Genomic DNA, 12,705 nt, shown 5'->3' on the forward strand with positions numbered 1-12,705 from the left:
AGAAATATATTTGTGACTGAGAACCTGAGGAATTATGGGCAGATGTCAAGGAAGGAATGCAGAAAGACACTATGGGTGGCCAAAAAGAAAGAGAAGAAGCAATGGATAACAGATAAAACACTTCAAACAGTAAAGAAAGAAGAGAGGCAAAAGAAAGGGACAGAAGAAAACCAGAAGCATGACTGCAACTGTAAAACAACTACTGTAGTGTGCAAGATAATGAGAAGTACTATAATGACCAATACAAAGAAACAGAAAACAACAAAAAAGGAAGAACAAGAGACTTTTTCCACAAGATCTGGGAATTCAAAGGGAAGTTCAACCTAAGGGATGAAATGTCTTATGACAATAAAAAGAACATACTGCAAAACAAAGAAGAAATAAAAAGATGTTCAATGTAATACACAGAGGACCTATATAAAAAAGATGAAAAAATGACACATGGAATGGAGGAAGCATATGAAGATGAACCTCAAATTCAAAAAAGCGAGGTGTAAACAGCAGTAAGAGAAACTAAGAAAAATAATTAACCAAGAACAAGAACAAAGGCTAACTCCAACTGAACTGCTATAACCCACACAGGAAGTATCAACTCTACTGCTAATTAACATGTCAACAAAAATGAGAAACAAAATGGCGGCCAACAGACTGGAAACGATCATAAAAAAGGAGACACTTAATACTGCACTAACTATAAACAGAAACAGAATGCTTCCCAATTGGCAAAGGAGTCAGGTAAGACTGCATTTTATCACTGTTGAACTTGTACACAGAAAATATCATAAGAAGAGCAGACTTAGATTCAGAAGAAGGAGGAGCAAAGACAGGAGGAAGGAACATCAGCAATCTAAGATAAGCAGATGATATTATACTACTAGCAGAAAACATTATAGACTTGGAGCAATTACTAAGGAAGGTCAACGAAGAAAATACAAAGGCAGCCTGGGAGCTGAACATAAAGAAAACAAGAATAATGACCACAGAGCATCTACACAAATCCAACCTAGACAGTAAGGAAATCAAAATAGTTAAAGACTTCCCATGCCTTGGATCCAATGTTGATCAGAAGAAGAGTAGGGATGGGAAGGGTAGCTTTGAAGGAATCACAGAGTAGAAAGAGAGCACAAGGCCATCCAGTCCAACCCCCTGCCATGCAGGAAGACACAATCAAAGTACCTCAACAGATGACCATCCAGCTTCTGTTTAAACACCTCCAAAGAAGGAGACTCTACCACTCTCCAAGGGAGTGTGTTCCATTGTTGAACAGCTCTTACTGCCAGGAAGTTCCTCCTAAAGCAGAGGTGGAATCTCTTTTCCTGTAGCTTGCATCCATTGTTCTGGGTTCTGTTCTCTGGAGCTGCAGAAAATAAGCTTGCTCCACCCTCAATATGACACCCCTTCAAATGTTTAAACAGGGCTATCATATCACCTATTAACTGTCTCTTCTCCAGACTAAACATCCCCCGCTCTCTAAGTCTCTCCCCATAAGGCATGGCCTTTCACCATTTTGGTTACCCTTCTTTGAACACACTCCAGCTTCTCAACATCCTTTTTGACTCGTGGTGCACAGAACTGGACCAAGTATTCCAGGTGAGGCCTGACTAAAGCAGAATAGAATGGCACTATTACTTCCCTTGAACTAGACACTATAATTTTATTGATGTGGCCTAGAATTGCATTGGCCTTTTTAGATGCCACATCACACTACTGACTCATGTTCAACTTGTGGTCTACTAGAATTCCTAGATCTCTTTCACATGTAGTCTCGTTAAGCCAGGTGTCCCCCATCCTATATCTAGGCATTTCATTTTTTTCTGTCTAAGTGCGGTAACTTACATTTCTCCATGTTGAAATTCATTTTGTTAGTTTTGGCTCAGTTTTATAAGCTATTAAGGCTATTTTGAATGTTGATCCTCTCCTCTGGGGTATTAGCTACGCCTCCTAATTTGGTGACATCTGCAAATTTGAAAATCATGTCTTCTATTCTTTCATCCATGTCGTTGATAAAGATGTTAAAGAGCACTGGGCCCAGGATAGAACTAGGCCCTGTGGCACCCCACTGGTCACTTCTCTCCAGGATGAAGAGGAGCCATTGCTGAGCACCCTTTGGGTTCAGCCGGTCGATCAATTACAAATCCACCTAATAGTTGCATCGTCTAGCCCACATTTTACTAGCTTGTTGTAAGAATAGTAACTAGGCATCATCCAAAAGAGTAAAGATATACAACTGAACACTAAAGTTAGAATTATACAAGCAATTGTATTCCCCATCACCATGTACAGATGTGAAAGCTGGACAGTGAAGAAATCATGTAAGAAAAAAACTAATTCACCTGAGATGTGGTGCTGGAAAAGAGTATTGAGGATACTTTAGACAGGCAAAAACACAAAAATGGGTACTTGAACATATCAAGCCTGAAATGATCAAATGGAGGCCGGCACACTTTGGTCACATCATGAGAAGGCATGACTCATTAGAAAAGACAATAATATTAGGAAAGGTAGAGGGAAGTAGAAAGAGAGGAAGACACCATCCAGATGGATAAACTCAATCAGAGAGGTCACTGGCCTAAATTTATAGGAGCAGTGGAGGACAGGGGTTCTTGGTGATGTCTCATCCACAGGTTCACCATGAGTAGGGGTCAAGTCAAGAGCAGCTAACAACAATGACAAATCAGGAACTGGATACGTGGAACTAAATGCTATTCCTCCCCTGGGCCATGGAGATGAGTAGGGGCAGCAAAAATAGTACTGAATGTTTAGCATTACATATAAACCCCCAAGTGAATGCATTATCAACATTAAACATTTTGGTTCTCAAGACTTTCTAAGGTTATCTTGGAGATTTAAAGTGAGCTTGTTAATGAACTTCTGCAAAGTTTTAGGAGTACCGGATCTAAATATACATAATTAGATTTATGTTTCTCTTTTTCTAAAACCTTAGCTATTACTATAACATAATGCCACAAACTGTCTCTCACACACCACACATACTGACTCTGTGTGAGTTAGTCTGTGAGTATGCATTACGGTATATCAGTTTTATATCATGGTAATTAAAGCCTATTTTCAACTTTTGAAAATATTAATTTCCATTTTTTTCTTTTCAGAAAGCATAGGAAAATTCTGTTTTCAAATTTTCTTCCAAGCTTTAAACAAATAATTGAATCTTCCACTTAAAAGATAGCAAAGTTATGACAACATGAAGAAACTCAAAATACTCTGTACATTTGCCATTTCTTGGTGTGGGCTGGTTTGGCATGCAGGCATCTGGTTCCATTTTTTCAACTGCTTCAGCTTTTGTCTCAGCCATTGCTTTTTTCAAAGATGACATGCTGGCTTTCTGTAGGGTCAAATACTCTTGCTTCAGCTGCATCCATTCATTTCTACACAGATCAGAAGTGAAGTGTCAATGCTGTTAAGCAATATTCATAGTTTTTTTTAAAAGGTAAAAGTTTTTTTAAAAAAAATCAGAAAAAACCCAATTTGCAAATCAATTAAAAAGCAAACGACACTGGATCTTCCTGTCCTCTTTTTCTTCCAAGGATCATATTACCAGTTTTATAATAAGGGATAGGCAGTGTCATACTACTTTTACTGTTGTTCTACTGTATCTTAATTGGAACCACTTTTAGGTATTCAAATAGGGGCCTTTAATAACTAATTTTGCTTCCTAAAGAACAGGCCTTTAATCAGATGTCTACTATATTTTCATTTATGGCTGGATTTTAAAATTGTTTCAGTTTTTATATGGTTTTATTAATTTGTTATTTTAATTGCCTCCTTGAGCCAATTAAAGAAAGATGGGACATAAATAATATTATATAAAAGTCTCCATATGTCTGTAGAGGTCTGCATTTACTGAAAGTTCATACACCTGAGAAGGGGGCATAAGACTTCCAGCAGCCTATATTTTGTATCACCTGTTAACATGGTACAAATCAATCTGAAAAATAGAAAAGGAGGGAGGGGTATTAAGGAATCCAGCAGGATCTTTAAGACTAGTTTCTTTCAGACTAAATCCACACAATATCTGTCTACTTGTTTACATACACTGATGAAGTGAGAAATACAGAGTGGTATATTTGGGTTATAACACAGCTGTTTATATGCTGAAGCCAGCTAACATTTAAAACTCTTTGAAAAATATTACAATAAGATTCGAAATTACTCAAAATGATATGTAACTGATTAGGTTAATGTACTTCTACATTTTATAAAATATGTAGAATTAAATACAATCAAAATTGTCTGTATAATGTAAGGATTACAGTTAACTTGTTATTATAAAATAAGAAGTGGGCACAAGCTTATGATCCAATACCACATCAGTACACAGAGACTGGTTATGAATTAACTATTAAGTATAACACACATCACTATGTATCACAGAAATTATTTTTAAAAACATAAACCACTAAAACCTATCAGCCTCTCTGTCCTATAAATTTGGGGTCTTTTAAAATGTGTGTGTGTGTGTGTGTGTATTTGGTAATATTCTAGTACATTCTGCAAACAATGTTACTTTTGCATATACAGTAGAAATAGAATGGAGATTGTGAAATTGTAAGAATTATTCATTGTTAACTTAATCTGTGGTATCAAAATCCTGTATTTCAAGAACAACAACAACAAAATCTAAGCAACTACTGCTTGGGGTAACAGCTTTATCCTTTGAGGTTGACAACTGTGTTCTTTAGAAAAGATCTGATCCCATCCTGGAACAGACCTTGGAGAAAAGACATTAAATAACAAAAGAGCCCGCTAATGACTGAGATAAAAAGCCAGCCTCACCCTTTGGTAAGGTATAATATAAATAGATGCTGGAGACAGCACTTTTTACAACCAGAATGAGGGAAAGCAAGGTAAGGAAGGTGGGAAATATTTCTCCCAAATAAATATATTTTGTTGTCTTCATTTTCCCCCTTATTAGATTAGATGCACTGACAGACACAAGAAAAGTTGATCTTTGTGGACTCCTGCTTTTAACATGGAGGTGCTTTCTGTGTATATCCAACAAGTAAGTAACTTGCATGTCTCAGTACAGGTGAATCCTGAATTCAGACCTAACTTCCATAACTGTTTCTGTATTGTTGTTCAACACCATGGAAATAGCCATGGTAAACTATACTTATTTGACTGCAACATCAGTTATATTCACTTCCTACCAATGTGTACACCAACTCTGAAATTTGGAAAAGAAATATTTTTTCCTAGAGTATCCTAAATCATGTTTTTGTACAACAAAATAAATAGAGAACACAGCTTTTACATTTACACAGGAAATCTTTTGCATAGAGAAAGTACTTTTCACATTTCAGTGATAGTAAACTTTGGTTTTTTGAACACAGGATACCTATGGATGTGTTCTCAATCGATGAACATTGACTTGGAAGAAAATTTCATCTATACTAATGGTACTGCTCCCCATGTAGGTATACTTTGGGAGTAAACCTTGACAATGTACATATTTACTGCATTTTTATCTTCACTTCTTTTCCAGGAGGTCAAGGTGAAAATAATGACACATTTCTCCTCAAAAACATAAATAGTGGGGAAATGTTCTACCAAGAATATTGTACTTTTAAACTGTTTCTTGCTGAAAATGTAAAATATTGTGGTTCAGTTGATGTGTTAAAAATTGTTCAGCTAGATTAATATAAACTGTTAACTGATGGATTTTTATATACTATTTTATTATTGAGACTTGTACGATTTGGGTTTTTCAGAATTTTGTAAAATGATTTTATATTGAAAAAAGTGTTTCCATAAATATATTTTAATAAGGTTTCACAATGTTTTAAATTGTAACATGATAAAGGATTATCCTTTACTTTAATATGAAAGTACTTGTTTTGTTCCTTTTAAAAAGTGCTTTCATATTTTAGTGATGGCTCATCCTATTTTAATCAACTATGCAAGACTGAAATAATGTTTATAATTTAGTAGAAGAGGAACTATATACATGTAATTACAACATCAGCCTGAAGAGATCTTTAACATGAATGCATTTACTATGCTGAAAGAAAATAGTTCATCTATGTGCTCATTTATTAGTGAGAATTTTTCAAAATGAAGATAAAGCACAGAGACCTTCTAAACAATAATACATCCTTTTCATTAATTTTCACTCATGAAGTTAAGGTCATCTTTTCATATACAAGGAGGAAATGTTCAGCTGATCTATTTTGCTGTAATCCTTTACTGTTGCTAATGTGCAACTCTGTCGTGTAAAATCTGGAATTGCACTTTAGCAATGGTGATGGACTGCAAGCTGTACAAAAATACATGGAAAGTACAGAAAAACTACTGTGGACCCTTGGAATATGGCTATAATATGTATTAATGCATATACTAAATAATGATTTATTCATTGCTCTATAGAGCCTCTGTATAGTTTCCTGTCAAATAAAAAACATTTTGTTAGCAACTATCTCTTTTCTGAGCAGATGTGTACTGAAGTGATACTACAGTTGCAGTAGGTCTAAGATTCTCAACTGCTACTTAAAACTAGTCTAAAAATAAACAGTGCCCTCAATCCAATAGTTAGGCATGCTTAAGCCCGTTGATTTAAATTCCTAAAGTACACACAGTGGCATCTCATTGGTTTCAAGGGGGGGGGGGGGATCAGTTTAATTTCTATTAACATCAACCAATGCAAAAGTTTAAATGACTTCTAGATGTACTGTATATAGATTCTGCATAACTTATGTAGAATCTGGGAAAAGTAATCTTTATAATAGGTTTGCTTAATGAATCAGCAGAAACCACATTCAAACATTTCATTATGTTGTGAAGGTATCTACTGAAATGACTATATAATATCAATTATGAATTACAACCTAATCTAATCATAATTATACCTTTGCTTGAAGTGACTTCCCTGATTTCTGAAACACTACAGTACTTAACAAGGATTTAAGAATGATTTGTTGTGGTATCAGAATGGGTTCATTTAAGTTCCTTAAGGGCACAACTGCCTGTATTACATTCAAGAGAGCATGGTGTAGTAGCTGGACTGTTGGCTCTGGAGACAAGGGTTCAAATCCCTGCTCAGGTCATGGAAACCCACTGGGTGACCTTGGACAAGTCAAATTCTCTGCCTCAGAGGAAGGAAAAGTCAGACCCCACCCCAATAAATACTGCAAAGAATTCTCTATGATAGGGTTGCCAAAAGTCAGGATTTGAAGGCACACAACTGCATTCACCTGCATTTTAGAAATTCTCAATAAGCTTATAAAGTGTGGCAAATGCTTCTGATTTACTGAAGTCAAAAAGAGTCAGCACACAGAACACTCATGTAGCACAGCAGATGTGAAAGATTATCCAATTATGGGTTACAGGTCACCGCATAAAAACACACAAAAAGTATAAATTGCTAATTGTAAAACAAAACAAAACCCCCAATACCTGTGAATATGGGTTTTCTTAGTATGGAGGTGATGTATATATTTAAAAATTCCATTGTAGACCAGGGATATGTGAATTAATATGTATTAAATATCTTCTCAAACTCAAATCTCAAATAGCAGCTTCCCGATGAGGAAGTCAGCAACCACACTATAGATCAGTAGTCCCCAAACTGCTCTTTAAGCAATTTTGGACTTCAGCTCCCAGAATCCTAGGCTATTGGCCAACATGGCTGAGGCTTCTGGGAGCTGAAGTCCAAATTTTTTTTCAAATGGCAAAGCTAAAGTACTGCTAGCAACTCCCCCCCCCCCCCCCAAAAAAAAAAATCATCAATATAGTACCTATAGATTTCAGAAGCCAAACAAGTTCAGCCTGGTTAGTTCTTGGGGACAGGAGAACACTGAATAGCAGTAATCTCCTGGTAGGACTAGGAAAGAATCCTGCCACATACATACCTGCTTGTCCTGTAACCTTAATTCAGTGCAGACATACAATGTCAGCATATGGAAAAACAGACATATCTACATGCTTCAGGAATCCCAAGTCCGCAAGCCTGACTAGAAAGCTGGAACTAGAAAGCTGGAACAATCACAATGTTTTCAATTTGTCACTGTTTGGAACAGAGGTGACATCTCCTTGTAGCATATTAGACAAAAGGGACAAATTGGGGACTTTAGCTGTCAACTGGGTTGCAAGCTCACTTTTATTTTAAGCAATGAGGAAGGTGGGAGCTGCATTTTTGCTTATAAATCGAACAATTATGTTCTGTTTGCTAATCTACTGTTGTGTGTCTTCAAGTTTTCTGATGTATGGCAACCCTAAGGTGAACTTATCATGGGGTTTTCTTGGAAAGATTTGTTGGGGGAGTGTGTGCCTTTGCATTCCTCTGAGGTTGAGAGTCTGCAATTTTCCTAAGGTCACCCAGTAGGTTTCTACAGATGAGCAGAGATTTAAACCTTGGTCTCCAGAGTCATAGGACAACATTCATACCACTACCCTATGCTGGTTCACAGGGTTGCCATAAGCCAGATTCCATTTGACACCAAATAAGAACAACATACGTGTATAAAGTTGGAATCTAAACCTATATTAAAGTCAGTGCCTCTATTATTAGGAAATGGTACTGCAGTGGGTTTCCATGGGGATTTGAAACCTGGTCTCCAGAATTCTAGTTCAACATTCAAACCACTACAACACACTGACTATAAAGAGACAGACACCAGAGTGGTTAATTGCATTCTACAGGATCCAGAACAAGCTCGTAAGAAGTAATGTTGGTTTGCTTTTAAATATACATACATATATTGCAGCATTCCACTGTACATACAATCACTATAAAGGACTTTGTATGCTTTGACTTACTTTGAGAGAACTCTCAGTGGAATAACCTCTTCTCCCATCTTGTGTCTTTCTTTATGTTTTTTCTTATGTTTCCTTTTAGATTTTGAAAGAGATGTATCTTTTTTATCCCCAACATCTCTCTCTTCTTCAGTAAAAATTTCTAAGTGAAAAAACAGGAAAAATTTAAAATGATAATGTCTGCTTTCATTTGTTTTACACTTGTATCATGTTTTCATTGTCACTGTGTGCCCTCAGTCATTACCAACTTATGGCAACCCTAATTCAAATCTATGATGTATTTTCTTGACAAGATTTGTTCAGGGTTTGCCTTTGCCTTCCTCTGAGGCCGAGAGACTGTTACTTGTCCAAGGCCACCCAGTGGATCTCCATGGTAGATCAGGGATTCAAACCCTGGTCTCCAAAATTGGTAGTAAAACCACTACACATAGTGCCTCTCCAGCTTTACACACTTTCTGCTAATAAAGACAGAAACAAGGGAATCCCTCTGTTATTTTCCTATTTGGTATTCAGAAGCGTTCATTCATAGCCAAGGTCAACAAGCATGAAACAAAGAAAAAGTGATGTGTTAATAACATAACAAAGCACATCCTTATGTGAGCCTTATTTGCATATTATTTGACCACCTAAAGAAGTGCTTGTTTAAAATTCATCAAAATATCATTTTAAAAGTTTTGTTAAAGCAACATACTTGCTTGTGTTTGAATCCACATTCTTTTTGGGCTTTGAGATTATGCCACCAAGCTCCCAAACCCTTCCATGTTTTAAATTTTTTAAATTAATATTTTTAAATTTTACAATACAAATTATTACGCTTTCTTCATACAAATATATGCTTTAACACTTTATTTATTTTATACTAAATCTCACTTCAGTGCACCCCTTCCCTAGAACCATTCCCATCCATATACTCCAACCAAAATTTTAATTCATCTCGTGAAGGTAACTTTCCATCTTCTTTTCTTAATACTTTTTCAGTATTTTTCCCCATATTTCATCAAAATCATTTCTTTTCCATAATCCTTTCTTCACTTTCAATTTACATGTTAGTTTATCATTAATCACTATCTGCCAGACTTCTTTATACCAATCCTCCAATTCCACATTTATTTTCAATTTCCAACTTCTTGCTATAATTAATCTCGCTGATGTAAGCAAATTTGTTACAGGATTTCTTTCTTCTTTTTTCCATTCTACATCATTATACAGTCATAACAATACTATATTTGGTTTTCTTTCTATTCTTATATCCATAATATTTTCTATTTCTAATATTACTGTTTCCCAATTTTTTAACTTATTTCCATTGCCACCACATACTGTATGTATATATGATCCTATTCCCACTGTTTAAAAATAAAGTTTTCAACCATGCACTAATACAATCCAAAGTCTCTGTTCTTGATCAAAAATTAAGTAATATAAAAGAAGACCTGACTTTTACCTTTGGAATCCTCTGGCCCTTCTGTTGATTCCTCTTTTGTAGAATGAACAGTATCTTTCTGAGAAGTTTTCTTTGCTTTCACAACTGGTACTTCAGCATCTCCAGAATGGCTTCGCTTCCTTTTTCCTGGTTTACTTTCTCCTAAACTTGAACTTTCTGTTTTATCAAGCTTTTTTTTCTCTTTCTTTGAAGACTGTCTTTGGACTTCTGTTAATTCCATTTCAGAGTTCTCTGACACTGTTCTGCGTCTCTTTGACCTGCTTGAGGGTTCTGCAGTTATGTCCATATTTAAGTCTTTTGGTTCTGTAGTTGATTGTTGACTGCTTTCCTTCTTTGTTTTGGATTTCTTCTTTTTCTTTTTCTTCTTTTCTTCTATGTAAATGAAATGATTGTTTTAATATCTGATTTTTTAATAATTGTATCCCACTTTGCTTCCTTATAGAACTAAGCCATCCTTTCATGAATGTGATGAAGTGGCTCTGTCCTATGAAAGCTTATGTTACAATAAATGTGCTATTGCTGTAATAAATTTTACTAATTACTTCAGGGAATTTCTCACTATGATCTTAATTATTCTATATTTTCATGGCTATAACAGATGAACCAGCCTGCCCACCTGATTTCAGATGCTCTACAAGGTCAGGTCTGTTAGTACCTGGACAGGAAACTAAATACGAAGTATATCAAGGTAGAACTAAAAAAAATGCATCAGGAAGTCTGGAGATATGCTGTAAGTCAGATATCCCATCTCCCCATTTTGATTACTATCAGGAAATAACTGTCGAAGAAGAAAAATGAATAGGATACATCACAGAAATTTGGGTGCTCCATTCTCTTCTGAGCATAGGAATGGTCAGATGCATTTTGTTTGAAATGTTTATTTAATGCCACTTTATTCAGAATGATTTATAATTTAAAAAACCCAAATACACTTAATAAAATCAAATGACTTTATAAAATATATATATATCAGTCACAATACAACTTAAAATAAGGAAACTAATATAATTTTAAAAACCTGACTATTTGGAAGCTAAGTAGGGTCAAGCCACTAGTAGATATTTGACCAATACTGACCATTACTGAGAAGACTTTACTATGGCCAGTGGCACTCAAAGATGACTCTAATAATCAGGCAGGAACATATGGGAACAGACACACCTTCAGGCATACTAGTCCTAAGCTAGTTAAGACTTCAGAAATTAGTACCAACACTTTGATATAGCCTGAAATCTGACTGATAACTAGTTTAGTTAATGTTTGCAATACAATCAGTTCCAGTGAGCAACTGTGCTGCTTTATTCTGCACTAAGTCTTTCCAGCCCATATTCAAAAGGTAGTCCCCCATAAAATGTACAGAAAAATCCAAAAGAGAAGTTACAATAGATGGATAACTGTAGCTAGGCTCCCTATCCATGCAAAAGCTACCTGTTAAATTAGCTTATGCTGATAAAGGGCACCCCAGACCACTAAGGCCAGTGGCAGAACTGGACTTACCAGCACCCCTACAGTTCAAACTTGCTCCTTTCAAGGGATTGCAATCCATCTAGAACAACTTGAGCACCACTAAACAGATTATTTACTTACTAACAGTATCGTATCTTGCCAGGATTAAGAGTTACACAGTGTAATAAATTGCTCTATCTGCCACATGTTTGTGTTAGTAGGAAAGAGGGGCTACATACATTCAGAGGTTTTGATGCGAAGTTCCTCCACATGAATGAGAACCCTAACCAATCAGAATTATACAGTCTAATGGACCCATTTCTACTACAGCAAATATGTATATTTAAGAAGGACTCAAGTGCATCAACACGAATGGGTAATCAACTAACAGCCATGAGCTTCTCTTTCCATAAACATGCATTCACTGACAGTGGCCTGAAATGCACGGGCCAATGATGCACACCCTGAACACAGCCAGAAGCCACAGTGATCCCATGTCATCCAGAAGTAACTGGGCCAAGAAGGAGCAGATGGAATGCACTCCTTCTGGTGCCCTGGTTCAGGACTGCAGAAGTGGTCCAGACTGAAGCCAGGCGCGAATGGTTGCCGCCTTCCTGGCATGAATGGCATCCGTGTGGCCTTACGCTGGCCTATTCAGCTCGTCTGTTCATACATAATTGAAGCTAGCATACATATTTTCATTCATATACTTGTATCGCTACATTTGGTAGTCCTGATGAGAAATCTGTACTTAGGACAAGAGCCACTGTTAGAACAGCATATAAAGAAACATAATGGTTTTGAATTGGCAAAGGGGCCAGGCAAGATTGCATTATCACCTTTTTTGGTTCAATTTGTATGCAGAAAATACCATAAGAGCAGTTTAGACTCCGAAGAAGGATGAGAGGAGGAGAAAACATCAACAATCTAAAATAAGCAGATGACATCATACTACTAGCAGAAGACATCACAGACTTGGAACAACAACTAAGAGAAAATCTAAGAAGGAGGAGCAAAGGCAGGCTTCCTGCTGAATATAAAGAAAA

The 12,705-nt window shown here is 36.2% G+C and overlaps 1 protein-coding gene across 4 annotated transcripts in view; it reads right to left on the minus strand.

Annotated features, from left to right (window-relative positions):
- Positions 1-12,705, minus strand: part of LARP7 (La ribonucleoprotein 7, transcriptional regulator) — a 37,100-nt gene that overhangs the window by 16,148 nt on the left and 8,247 nt on the right. For all 4 annotated transcript variants that reach the window (XM_089525954.1, XM_089525956.1, XM_089525953.1 and 1 more), the window contains exons 7-9: positions 10,214-10,585; positions 8,773-8,911; positions 3,229-3,386 (exon numbers count right to left, since the gene is read on the minus strand). In XM_089525954.1, coding sequence (XP_089382080.1) covers positions 3,229-3,386; positions 8,773-8,911; positions 10,214-10,585 — 669 coding nt within the window. The remainder of the gene's footprint in view (positions 1-3,228; positions 3,387-8,772; positions 8,912-10,213; positions 10,586-12,705) is intronic.

This window comes from Sceloporus occidentalis, unplaced genomic scaffold (assembly GCF_023333645.1).
Source record: "Sceloporus occidentalis isolate IW3139 unplaced genomic scaffold, rSceOcc1.0.p SCAF_5, whole genome shotgun sequence".
Lineage (NCBI taxonomy): Eukaryota > Metazoa > Chordata > Lepidosauria > Squamata > Phrynosomatidae > Sceloporus > Sceloporus occidentalis.